Source organism: Martes martes, assembly GCF_963455335.1.
Source record: "Martes martes genome assembly, chromosome: 10".
In the NCBI taxonomy this organism is placed as follows: Eukaryota; Metazoa; Chordata; class Mammalia; order Carnivora; family Mustelidae; genus Martes; species Martes martes.
Window position 1 is genome coordinate 13,689,019 of NC_137898.1, and position 14,450 is coordinate 13,703,468.

General features: G+C 39.7%; 1 protein-coding gene across 1 annotated transcript; it reads right to left on the bottom strand.

Moving 5' to 3' along the window:
* Window positions 1-13,252: 13,252 nt before the first annotated feature.
* OR5AP2 (olfactory receptor family 5 subfamily AP member 2) lies at window positions 13,253-14,206 on the bottom strand (the record flags this gene model as incomplete). Its single annotated transcript, XM_080816537.1, has 1 exon — window positions 13,253-14,206. The coding sequence occupies one exon, from the start codon at window positions 14,204-14,206 to the stop codon at window positions 13,253-13,255; it is 954 nt and encodes a 317-aa protein (XP_080672663.1).
* Between the last annotated feature and the right edge of the window lie 244 nt (window positions 14,207-14,450).

Genomic DNA, 14,450 nt, shown 5'->3' on the forward strand with positions numbered 1-14,450 from the left:
ATCTTTGTCTCAGAATGGATGATTCTTTTGCTAGGATAAGAAAGAAATCAAAGGAATCAATTGGACAAAGAAAAAAATACCAGGAAAGTAAAATAGTTTATTCTCTGCTATAAGTAAGATTAGCTCTATGAATGCCCTGAGAATATGTGTATTAAAGCTCTTTATTTTCTTATGGCAGCAGAAAAAAATTCCTTAAGTAAATCAGTAACCCATTTTATTTAAAATTAATATATGTGTGTGTGTGTATATGGGTGTGAAGTCTTTGATGATTGATCCTATTTGTCCATCTCCTATCTGACCTCCCAACTTTTCTCTCCTTCTCCCTTTGTCCTACAGCCTTCACCTCCAATGATCCAATTCCTCGCACTCATCTTAACAATTAAACATACAATACAGTTGAATACCCTTGCTGTGTGCAGTTCTGCTCTGCCTATTTTCTCTCAAGCACACTCTGATCAGGCTTGCAACCTGTCATTCCACAAAATGTCTCTTGTCTAAGGCATCAGGAATCTTTACTTTGCCAAATCCCATGGTCAGTTCTCATTCCTCATCTTTTTGATCTATCAGTAACAATTGACACAGTTGATTTCTTACTCTTCCTCGAAAGATTTTCTTATCTTCCAGGAAACCAGACTCTGAGTTTTCCTCCTACCATGTGGGTCCCTCCTCCGCAGTCTCTGCTTACTCCTCCTCTTCTCTCTGACTGTTAAGGTTAGAGTAGCTCAGTTTACACTCTACCGTGGTGATTATTTGATTTTGTAAATTGAATTACCATCTATATATCTAAAAATCCTAAATTTATATCTCCCGTCCTGACCTTTTTTTTTACAAATTCCAGACTTAAAATTCAACCCCTTACTCACATCTTCATATTAGTATCAAACAACAGTTCAGCATGACCCAAAGCTGAATTCCTCATGCACGACCCTAATTTGCACCAAACACAGCATTCCTTATCTCAAGTTAATTACAACTCTATACTTTCATTTGCCCAGATGAAATTAAATAAATAGATAAATATTGAAGAATTTGATCTCTTCTCTTTCTCACACACTATATAACCAGTCTATCAGATAATTATGTTGGCTCTACCTTCAAAATATCTGTATCAACCATGTCCTACCACCTCCATTCCTACAAAAACCAAGCCAACATTATCTTTCACCTAGATTACTGCAATAGTCTTTTAATGGATCTATCTTCAAAATTAGCTAAAACCTTACCCTGTAAGATAACCAATTTTAAAATTTTGTAGAGCTCAACTTTATGCATATATATACAAATGTACTTGTATTATATATGGCATTCTTGCTACAAAAAGTTCACTAAATTTCCCTGTTTTGCACACAGACACATATGTGTATATGTATATGCATGTGTGTGTGTATATATATATATACACACACACATATATACACACATAGATATACATGTATATACATTCAAGTATGTATGTGTCTGTATATGCTGAATATTCTATAAAATTCTCATTTGTTTTTAGTGATCCTAAATCCCTGTCATATAAAGACAAAAATCCCAATTAGTTTAGTTGGGAACCTTAAATTTAGTGTTTCAGACATATCCTAATGGAGATCTGTAATTACTTTATACTTTTTTAGTCCTCTTGGAAACTTTCTATATATGAACACTTTGAGATCAATTAAGTCTTCTTACCTTTGTTCTTAATATTCACCTGTAGTGGTTATTAGTGTAGTTTTGTTTTATTGCTTTTTGGGAGAACACAAGATTTATGTCTTACAATGCAATGAAAATGGAAGTGGTAGAAGAGATCCAACTACGACAGAATTAAGACATGGTTAATTAATTCAACAAAGAGTAGCAAATGCTACTTCTGAATCTGAAGCAGTCAGCCTTATTAAGTCTGTGACGATCCTCTTGAGATTTTGTCTCTGCAAAACACTAAAAATCTAAAGCTTGAAATGTGTTAATCCAAAATTAAAACATGCATTTATTTTCCGCTGAGGTAATTGAACTATGTTCTCCCCAGTGAACCACTTATACCCTGGAGAGTAACAGGCATTTAGGGAAGTACAAAAATTATTTCATGGTCTTGAGACTCCATTGAGCATAACATTGAATTAAATGTATGAGACTGAGGAGATCCTGCTTCCAAACTTCAGAATTCCATTAATTCCATTAAAATGCGATCCCTATTCATTTCTACTAGAATATGGCTCTCAGTGCATTAACTGATTAATTCAACAAATGATTTACTAGACTTGTGTTGTGGAGCATACAACAATCCTTGGTACTGGTCGGGTAGCCAAAACATTGATCTTGTTTATTACTTCATGCAGCTTGCATTCTGGAGTTGGGGTTGGATGGCTATTGCAGGATGATAGGGAAAAGTAAAGTCCAAAGCCTACTCATGAACTACCAGACTTATTTGATCAGTCACTCCTCCCCAAACACCTTGATTGCAATTCTTTCCCTTCTTTTCATTTGTTCATGTCAACCCACATATATGTTGTCTCCTTACTACTCTTTTAACAAACCAGGGAAGATCTTGCCTCAGGGCCTTTATATTTACTGTAACTATACCTGGAATGCACTTCCACAGACATTCAGATGATATCATCATTAGTCCTTCTCAAATGTCATTTCCACAGAAAGCCTGTGTCTGATGTTACCATTCCGTATTCTATTGCCTGCTTTACTGTTCTTCAAAACACCACTCATACCCATGCCAAACACACACACACACACACACACACACACACACACCTAACAGCTCTATACACACACAAGCATATTTGGTATAGACGATAAAGTCTTCACTCAAATATAAGGAGATGGGAAGAAGTTTCAGGAGATCAGAAACTTTAATTTTTTACCCACTAAATCTCCAGTACAGGTTATATGCTGGTTTTTCCATTAGTAGTTCACCAGTTTTATTGAAGTATGTGTATGCCCAAATGCAACAATTACAGACATTAAATGTATGCAGGGTTTTGTATATTTATGAATAATCTTTGAATGGATGATGGATAAAGATATAAAGGATGTCTATTTTCTTATTTTAAACATAAACTGAGGTATATGGCAAAAGACACAATTTATAACACAACGTGAAAAGGGATTATTTTAAGGTCAATAACACATAAGTGTGATGCTAAGATACAGACTGCCCTCATAGTACAAAAGGTGTGATCATTCTATAGATGTCTGAGTATGATAACTAAGTGGAGGAAGCTAATTTTGTAATCCTTTCATGTGTCCAGACTCCCTAGATACTAGGTTGTCAATTCAGTGTATGAATCTGGAACCCAAATAAGAAGTCAGGGCTAGACATGTGGATTTTGGAATCATTGCAGACCTCTCAGATCATCTAAGAAGTGGGTACAGATGGAGAACCAAAGTACCATGAACTAATATATAGGATTAAGACTTTGGCTCCAAGATTTGGAGAATAGCCTGAGGAGGAGGAAGAAAAGCTATCACAGTTACCTGGGGAAAAGTGACAGCAGAAGGAGAAGGAAAATCAGAAGACTGAAGTGACATAGAAATCTTAAAATGTGTGTTTTGGGGGGTAGTTGAAGAAATTAATGATGGAAAATCCTCTTGAGATACCAAGTACAAGTATGATAAAAGGGCAATCTTTAGAGGCAATAATGTTAAACTCTCATGTGTCCATGACAAGATTGGGTTCAATGGAGAAGTGGCACAGAAATGCAACTGGAACATGTAATGGGATTTGAGGAAATAAGGACAAAGATCAGAGGTAGTTCTTCTGAAAGATTTATTGTAAATAGAGCAGAGAAATGGGTCAATGACTGGACGGGACTTTCAGCCAAAGAAAATGTTAAGAAGGGTGATATTAGATGATGTTTATTTACAAATGAGAACACTACAGTAGAGTTTGAGAAACCAGTGCTTGGGGAGAGTAAAGATATGATTTCAGAACTAAAATTCATGGAAAGCTCCAAAGGTGTGAAAGAAGCAAGGGACACATTATCCATATGATAAATGGGAACAAAAGTATGTGTATAGGGGCGCCTGGGTGGCTCAGTGGGTTAAAGCCTCTGCCTTCAGCTCAGGTCATGATCCCAGGGTCCTGGGATCGAGCCCCACTTCGGGCTCCCTGCTCACCAGGGAGCCTGCTTCCTCCTCTCTCTCTGTCTGCCTCTCTGCCTACTTGCGATCTCTGTCTGTCAAATAAATAAATAAAATCTTTTTTTAAAAAATTATATGTATAAAGATTATAGATGGTAAGATGGGGATAATCTTATATAATTGTTTTTATTTTGGAGGAAAAGTATGACACAAGATCAGCAAAAGACAGTAGCATGCTGAGAGCTTTTCTCTAATTGCACTAAGCAGCTTCAGTGTAGGACAGAACAAAGAAACAATCAAGTTTCCCTAAGTTATAATTTAATCAGAGGAGCAGAATGGAGAGAAAGTAGAACCATGGATGTGAGGGTGATTTAGAATGAGTCATTATTTGATGGACCACGAAATTTTAGTTGGACAATGAGTTAGTGATGAATATTGATCAAGTGCCACTTTTCTTAGGTTTGTGAATAAGAAGCAGATACTACAGCCTATGAGTTAGAATAAAAGGGAACATGAAGAAAGATATCAAGCATGATACAATTTTGAATGTCTTTGAGAGAAACCTTGATTAACAGTTGAAAGTGGAGCAGCACCTGAGTGGTTCATTTAGTAAGCAGCTGCTTTTGACTCAGGTCATGATTGCAGGGTCCTGGGACTGAGCCAGGTCTGGCTCTCTGCTCAGTGGAGAGTCTGCTCCTCCCTCTCACACTCCTTCTCTGCTCTCCCTCCACCTCTATCTTTCTCAAATAAACAAATAATATTTTAAGAAAAATCTTTAAAAAAAACAGTTGAAAGTGGAAGTTATAAGGTGATGGAAATATTCAGAGTGGAAAATATGAGTTAACACATCCTTTGTGGTCTCTAACCAATTTGGTGGGGGGAAGGTGTTCTTATGTGGAGCATGAGAAGTACCGGTGTTCTTCCTCAAGGTCTGCAGTGGATAGCGGGATGGAAAGAAATAAGGGGTAGACATGTACGTGATTGCAAATCATCAGGCCTCCTTTGACATGCCATCTCACTGAAGAACACGGTTCTCCCTTCCTCCCACATTGACAACCCCCTGTTCCACTACAGCGAGCAATAGATAGATAATTTACGTTCCGTAAATGTTTATTGACAATTATGTGAAACTCTGAAAATTATGTGAAAGATTAAAAGTTAAGGTACAGGGGGGGAGACAAGATGGCGGGGAAGTAGGAGGAGGCGCCTTTTCAACCTGCACCCTAAAGTGAGCTGATTACCTACCAAAGAACTCCGATCACCCATGAAATCAGCCTGAGATCAGAATTATACACGTCTGGATCTCTACGGGGGCCAGAAGACGCCAGTGGGCAGGTAAAGTGGAGTGGGAACGTCGGACTGATATCTGAAGATAAACAAAAGGGGGAGGGAGCCACCAGAGGCGACCCACTGGAAAATAATACCCCAATACGAGAGTGCCCGGCATCTGGGGACCAGCATTAACTTGGAGTCTTGTTGAAAGCACTCAAAAGAGCAAAGACTCGCGCAGGGAAATTGTGGGAATCAGGGCGGATAGGGATAGGGGCTTAAGTCCCCAGACCCAGGGCAGCATCCCCTGGCGCTGAGCCGGAGAGTGCGGCGGAGAAACCTGGTCTTTGTCCCGGAGCCGCCAGTGCGCCCGAGAACGGGTGGAGTCCGGCTCCCGTGAGGGACTGGGAGCCACACCAGACGGCAGAACGCGCACCTTACTGGAGATGCGCGCGTGCCTCAACCTCCCCTGAGAGAGGTGCACGAACGCCCAGCCTGGTGTTCTGGGACCCACGCGGTGATAGACCCACGCGGCGATAGAGCCGATAGAGCTGGAGGCGCCGCGCCCCAAACCATCCCCTGGGAGAGGTGCGCGCAAGCCCTGAGCTCTCAGCCCCAGCCAGCGGGAAAATCTCAGTGTGCGATTGCTGCTTGGAACCTCTCTGGCGGTCTGGAGCTGCCCAGACAGCCACAGCTGCCTTGGTTTTGCGTACAAGCAGGAGATCCTGCGTCCCCAGGGACCGCGACTCAGAACCTGCTCTGCCAGCGGCCCAGCGGCTGCAGCACCTGCAGGGGAGCAGACTGAGGCTTCTCTCTGAGAGGGAGGTTGGGGTGCAGTTTTCTTTCCTCTAAACCTCCAAAAACCATCAAAAGCTGTCAAGGCGAGAGAAAAGAAGTGAACAAACATAAAAACCTCCAGAGAACAAAAACCTGAAAAAAAAAACGTTTTTCTCAGAGCCCACCCCCTTGAGGGGGTCGGGAGGACTTAACTCAGGGAACATCATTGACTGAAAACCCATGTGGCAGCCCTCTCCCCCAGAAAACAAATCAGGAAAAAAAAAAAAAAAAAGACTACAAGAGAACAACCACCACTACTTCATAGATACAACTTTTATTTTTAATTCTTTCCCACTATTCTGGTTCATTTTTTTTCTTTTTTTATATAGATAACTTTTTAACCTATTTACCATCACAGTGAGATGTCCAGTACATCAAATTCCATGATAAACTTCTAACCTGAATTTTTTTTGATACATACACATGTGTTTTTCTTTTGCTTTTCTATTTTCTTAATTTTTAAAAAAATTTTTAATTTAGTTTAGTCCAGTTTATTCCTTTTTTATTTTTATTTTCTAATATTCATATAGAGTTAAACTTCAAGGTAACCCCCTTTCTCCAAGCAATGCTACCCCTATAGGTGAACCAATTTTTAATCCCCCTTTTTCTTAGGAAAGTTGAGTCCTTTAACAAAGATATCAAGATACATCCAGGAAGAATCAAAATAACCTTCCTCGCCCACACCGAGAATCTATAACCATGCTCCCATCTTTTTCTTCTGCCAGTGTCTCTGTGTATTTATGTTTGTCTGGATAGTATATAAATCTTATACTTGGGGTTCTTCTTGACGAGGCTCCTCCTTTTTTTTTTGCTTATATATATATATTTTTTCTCTCGTCATATACTTTTATCAGTCTTTTTGTTTGTCTGTTTTTGTTCGTATACGTCATAAACCTTACCCTGGGGCCCATTTGGGCTGAACCTTCACTTTTATCTTCCCTTTTTTTCCTGTCTCTCTCTCTCCCTCTTTTTTCTTTTTCTTTTCTTTTTTCTCTCATTTGGGTGGGGAATCCTGAGTGCTCAGAAGCGTTCCAGGGTGCACCTTGACTGCACCACGGTCAATACATCCAGCTACATCTGTCCAGTCATCTCTCACCAAAATGACTAGGAGGAGGAATCCCCAACAGAAGAAAAATACAGAGGATGGGCCTTCTGCAACAGAGCTAACGGCTATCAACATAGACAATATGTCAGAAAGAGAATTCAGGCTAACAATTATCCAGGCAATAGCTAGGTTGGAGAAAGCCATGGATGACCAAACAGAATTGATTAGGGCAGAATTGAAAGCGACCAGAGAGGAGGTTCATAATGTTAGGGCAGAGCTGAAGGCCACCAGGGATGAGGCTCACAACGCTCTCAATGAGTTCCAATCTAATCTAAATTCTCTAAAAGCTAGGGTAACTGAGACAGAAGATAGAATTAGTGATCTGGAGGACAAACAAATAGAGAGAAAGGATCAGGAGGAAGCCTGGAACAAACAGCTTAGAAGCCACGAAAACAGAATCAGGGAAATAAATGATGCCATGAAACGTTCCAACGTCAGAATTATTGGAATCCCTGAAGGGGAGGAGAAAGAAAGAAGTCTAGAAGATATAGTGGAACAAGTTTTTCATGAAAATTTTCCCAATCTTGCGAATGGAACAAGTGTTCATGTACTAGAAGTAGAAAGGTCCCCCCCCAAGATTATAAATTCAAAAAAAAACATCCAGGCACCTCATAGTAAAATTGAGGAATCATAATTGTAGATACAATCTCTTGAAAGCCGCTAGGACAAAGAACCTCCTTACATACAGAGGAAAGCCCATCAGAATAACGTCAGACCTGTCCACAGAGACCTGGCAAGCCAGAAAGGGCTGGCAAGATATATTCAGGGCACTAAATGAGAAGAACATGCAGCCAAGAATACTTTATCCAGCAAGACTGACATTCAAAATGGATGGAGAGATAAAGAGTTTCCAAGACCGGCAAGGTTTGAAAGACTATGCAACCACCAAGCCGACACTGCAGGAAATATTAAGGGGGGTTCTATAAAAGAGGAAAAATCCTAAGAATAGCATTGAACAGAAATATAGAGACAATCGACAGAAAGAAAGACTTCAAAGATAACACAATGTCAATAAAAACGTATCTCTCAATAATCACTCTCAATGTGAATGGCCTAAATGCACCCATAAAACGACACAGGGTTGCAGATTGGATAAAACGACAGGACCCATCCATATGTTGTCTACAAGAGACCCATTTTGAACCTAAAGATACACCCAGACTGAAAGTGAAGGGATGGAGAAGCATCTTTCACGCCAATGGGCCTCAAAAGAAGGCCGGGGTAGCGATTCTCATCTCAGATAAATTAGATTTTAAACTAAAGACGGTAGTCAGGGATACAGAAGGACACTACATCATTCTTAAAGGGACTATCCACCAAGATGATCTAACAATTGTAAATATCTATGCCCCCAATATGGGAGCAGCCAATTACATAAGAAAACTATTAATCAAGATAAAGAGTCATATTGATATGAATACATTAATAGTAGGAGATCTTAACACGCCTCTCTCAGAAATAGACAGATCACCGAAGCAGAAAATCAATAAAGAAATAAGAGCATTGAATGACACATTGGACCAGATGGACCTCATAGATATATACAGAACATTCCACCCTAAAACAACAGAATACTCATTCTTCTCAAGTGCCCATGGAACCTTCTCCAGAATAGACCACATACTGGGTCACAAATCAGGGCTCAACTGATACCAAAAGACTGAGATGATTCCCTGCATATTCTCAGATCACAATGCTTTGAAACTGGAGCTCAATCACAAGGAAAAGTTCAGAAGGAACTCAAATACCTGGAAGCTAAAGACCACCTTGCTTAAGAATGCTTGGATCAACCAGGAGATCAAAGAAGAACTTAAACAATTTATGGAAACCAATGAGAACGAAGACACTTCACTCCAAAACCTATGGGATACAGCAAAGGCGGTCCTAAGGGGGAAATTCATAGCCATCCAAGCCTCCCTCAAAAAAATTGAAAAATCCAGAATACACCAGCTGTCTCTACACCTTAAAGAACTGGAGAATCAACAACAAATCAAACCAACTCCACACGTAAGAAGGGAAATAATCAAGATTAGAGCAGAGATCAACGAGGTAGAAACCAGAGATACAGTAGAACGTATCAACGAAACTAGAAGCTGGTTTTTTGAAAGAATCAATAAGATCGATAAACCATTGGCCACACTAATCCAAAAGAAAAGAGAGAAAGCCCAAATTAATAAAATTAAGAATGAAAAGGGAGAGATCACAACTAACACCAAGGAAGTAGAAACAATCATCAGAAGCTATTATCAACAGTTATATGCCAATAAGCTAAGCAACCTAGATGAAATGGATGCATTCCTGGAAAACTATAAACTCCCAAAATTGAACCAGGAAGAAATTGACAACCTGAATAGACCGATATCTAGTAACGAGATTGAAGCAGTGATCAAAAACCTCCCAAAAAACAAGAGCCCAGGACCTGACGGATTCCCTGGGGAATTCTATCAAACTTTCAAAGAAGAAATAATACCTATTCTCCTGAAGCTGTTTCAAAAAATTGAAGCAGAAGGAAAACTTCCAGACTCTTTTTATGAAGCCAGCATCACCCTGATCCCCAAACCAGGCAAAGACCCTACCAAAAAGGAGAATTTCAGACCGATATCACTGATGAATATGGATGCTAAGATTCTCAACAAGATCCTAGCAAACAGGATCCAACAGCACATTAAAAAGATTATCCACCATGACCAGGTAGGATTCATCCCTGGGTTACAAGGATGGTTCAACATTCGCAAATCAATCAATGTGATAGAACAAATCAATAAGAGAAGAGAGAAGAACCACATGATCCTCTCCATTGATGCAGAAAAAGCTTTTGACAAAATCCAGCATCCGTTCCTGATTAAAACGCTTCAAAGTATAGGGATAGAGGGAACATTCCTGAACTTCATCAAATCTATCTATGAAAAACCCACAGCAAATATCATCCTCAATGGGAAAAAGCTTGCAGCCTTCCCATTGAGATCAGGAACACGACAAGGATGCCCACTCTCACCACTCTTGTTCAACATAGTATTAGAAGTCCTAGCAACAGCAATCAGACAACAAAGAGAAATAAAAGGTATCCAAATTGGCAAGGAAGAAGTCAAACTCTCTCTCTTCGCAGATGACATGATTCTTTATATGGAAAACCCGAAAGACTCCACCTCCAAACTACTAGAACTCATACAGCAATTCAGTAATGTAGCAGGATACAAAGTCAATGTCCAGAAATCAGTGGCTTTCTTATACACTAACAATGAAAATACAGAAAGGCAAATTAGAGAATCGATTCCATTTACTATAGCACCAAAAACCATAAGATACCTCGGAATAAACCTAACCAAAGAGGTTAAAGATCTGTACTCGAGGAACTACAGAACACTCCTAAAAGAAATTGAAGAAGACACAAAAAGATGGAAGACCATTCCATGCTCTTGGATGGGAAGAATAAACATCGTTAAAATGTCTATACTGCCCAGAGCAATCTATACTTTTAATGCCATTCCAATCAAAATTCCACCAGTATTTTTCAAAGAGCTGGAGCAAATAATACTAAAATTTGTATGGAATCAGAAGAGACCCCGAATTGCTAAGGAAATGTTGAAAAACAAAAATAAAACTGGTGGCATCACGTTACCTGATTTCAAGCTTTACTACAAAGCTGTGATCACCAAGACAGCATGGTACTGGCATAAAAACAGACACATGGACCAGTGGAACAGAGTAGAGAGCCCAGATATGGACCCTCAACTCTATGGTCAAATAATCTTTGACAAAACAGGAAAAAATATCCAGTGGAAAAAAGACAGTCTCTTCAATAAATGGTGCTGGGAAAACTGGACAGCTATATGTAGAAGAATGAAACTTGACCATTCTCTTACACCGTACACAAAGATAAACTCAAAATGGATAAAAGACCTCAACGTGAGACAGGAATCCATCAGAATCCTCGAGGAGAACATAGGGAGTAACCTCTTTGATATCAGCCATAGCAACTTCTTTCAAGATATGTCTCCAAAGGCGAAGGAAATAAAGGCAAAGATGAACTTCTGGGACTTCATCAAGATAAAAAGCTTCTGCACAGCAAAAGAAACAGTCATCAAAACAAAGAGGCAACCCACGGAATGGGAGAAGATATTTGCAAATGACAGTACAGATAAAAGGTTGATATCCAGGATCTATAAAGAACTCCTCAAACTCAACACACACAAAACAGATAATCATAATAAAAAATGGGCAGAAGATATGAACAGACACTTCTCCAAGGAAGACATACAAATGGCTACCAGACACATGAAAAAATGTTCATCATCACTAGCCATCAGGGAGATTCAAATCAAAACCACATTGAGATACCACCTTACACCAGTTAGAATGGCCAAAATTAGCAAGACAGGAAACAACGTGTGTTGGAGAGGATGTGGAGAAAGGGGAACCCTCTTACACTGTTGGTGGGAATGCAAACTGGTGCAGCCACTTTGGAGAACAGTGTGGAGATTCCTCAGGAAATTAAAAATAGATCTTCCCTATGACCCTGCAATTGCACTGCTGGGTATTTACCCCAAAGATACAGATGTAGTGAAAAGAAGGGCCATCTGTACCCCAATGTTTATAGCAGCAATGGCCACGGTCGCCAAACTGTGGAAAGAACCAAGATGCCCTTCAACGGATGAATGGATAAGGAAGATGTGGTCCATATACACTATGGAGTATTATGCCTCCATCAGAAAGGACGAATACCCAACTTTTGTAGCAACATGGACAGGACTGGAAGAGATTATGCTGAGTGAAATAAGTCAAACAGAGAAAGTCAAGTATCATATGGTTTCACTTATTGGTGGAGCATAACAAATAATATAGAGGACAAGGGTAGATGGAGAGGAGAAGGGAGTTGAGGGAAATTGGAAGGGGAGGTGAACCATGAGAGACTATGGACTCTGAAAAACAACCTGAGGGTTTTGAAGGGGCGGGGTGGGAGGGTGGGGGAACCAGGTGGTGGGTATTAGGGAGGGCACAGATTGCATGGAGCACTGGGTGTGGTGAAAAAACTATGAATACTGTTACGCTGAAAATAAATAAATAAAAAAAAAAAAGTTAAGGTACATTGATCACTACCCTCATAATATTCCAATTAATTTACAAAATCAGTAAAACACACATTATTGCTGTGGTACCCATATTATAATCCCTTATAAGACTCCTTCTTGTATCTTGTTTGGTATTCTTGACACCCATGGGAGTAGAGTAGTATTATTATTTATGATGGATGCTGTGGCATACCATCCAGATTTGCCTTTCAAGATTGAAATGTTTATTTTCTCAGTTTCCAAGTGCAATGGCAACTGACCCTTCACAGTTGAGTTCCACTCTGGGAATTGCTTCTGCTGAAAGAAATTACCATGCCCAAATGAGTGAGCCATTTCCAAAACTTGTCATTTTGAAGGACAAACACTTTATACTTTTCCCACAATTTGGGGTATCTCTGAAGGATCATCTTGGCCACAGAGCTCCAAGTGGAATTGGATGACTACTCAATTGCAACTTCATCACTGTTCAATATCTATCAACTCAGCCCTGCTTCCCTGATTCCCTTCTAGCCTTCTAGGTATTATTCCTGGGAATGTTCTCCACTACAATTCCTGCATGCATACAGATATCTGTCTCAGAATCTGTTTGCTCAGATCCCAAAAACAATATTATTCAAGAAAAGCTAAATATTGAAATTAGAACTTAAACCACGTCAGCCAAAACCAAGTATTTTGATACTTTACCAAGCACCAACCTTCCCATTATGTTTATTCATCATGTAGGCCCATGGATACACATTGAAGACACCAGAAGATTTAGAAGTATACCCCATTTTAAGCAATCTACTTTAACATACATATACATACACACACACACACAGAGTGTAAGCAGCCAGACAATAAAATTAATATGAAAGCATATTTTCTTCTGCCTAACAGGATGATATGTAGCATGGCTTTACAGTATGTGTTTCTGTAAGATCTTCTTTAAGGCACCTTTCACATCCTTATTTTTCAAACTGTAGATGAGGGGGTTTAGCATAGGGATCACCACTGTATAAAAGACAGATACAATCTTGTCCTGTTCCATTGAATAGCTAGATGTAGGGCGCAAATACATGAAGAGAATTGTCCCAAAGAATATGGTGACAGCCATGAGGTGGGAGGCACAGGTGGAGAAGGCTTTGTGCCTGCCTTCTAAAGAGGGCATCCTCAAAATGGCAATGAGGATACACAGGTAGGAAATGAGAACAATCATAACACAACTGATGACATTAAAACTGGAGAAAGCCATGATCACAATGCCATTGATGCGAGTATCAGAGCAAGAGAGTTTGAGCAGGGGTGGGGTGTCACAGTAGAAATGGTTGATCCTGTTAGAGCCACAAAAGGACAATCTGAAAGTCATTCCTGTGTGTATGGCTGCATTCCCAAAGCCTGCTAGGAAAGAGGTAGCTACTAGCAAAACGCAAATTTTCCCAGACATGAGAACCGAATATAGCAGAGGGTTCCAAATGGCTGCATAGCGGTCGTATGCCATCATGGCCAACAGAAAGCATTCAGTCCCCAAGAAGGAGCCAAAGAAGTAGAACTGGGCAGCACATCCATTAAAAGAAATGGCTTTATTCTCAGCCAAAAGGTTCACCAGCATCTTAGGAGTGACGGAAGAAGAGTAAGAGGCATCAACAAAAGACAGGCTACTGAGAAAGAAGTACATGGGGGTGTGGAGACGGGGATCAATCTTAATTAACACAATCATCCCCAAATTACCCACCATGGTCACCATATAGATTAACAGAAACAATCCAAAGAGGACAATTTGTAGATCTGAATTGTCCGAGAGTCCTAAGAGGATAAATTCTGTCACTTCTGTTTGATTTCTGCCTTGGACCTCCTTCATATATCTTATCATTTCAGCTGCAATAAGAAAGAAGGGGGAACATGGCAATTTGGTCAGATTAATACATGATAGAGCCATAAACATCTTTTATTGACATATATACATAGAAATTCTACAAGTGTTTTGGACATGATGTCAAGTTAAAAGATATCAAAAGACTGTGCTAAGTTCTAGGTGTACTGTCCACTAACTAATAACCTTGAGATGAGTGACTTAATATATCCATTAAGTAAGAGCACTTCTAGCATTAATCATT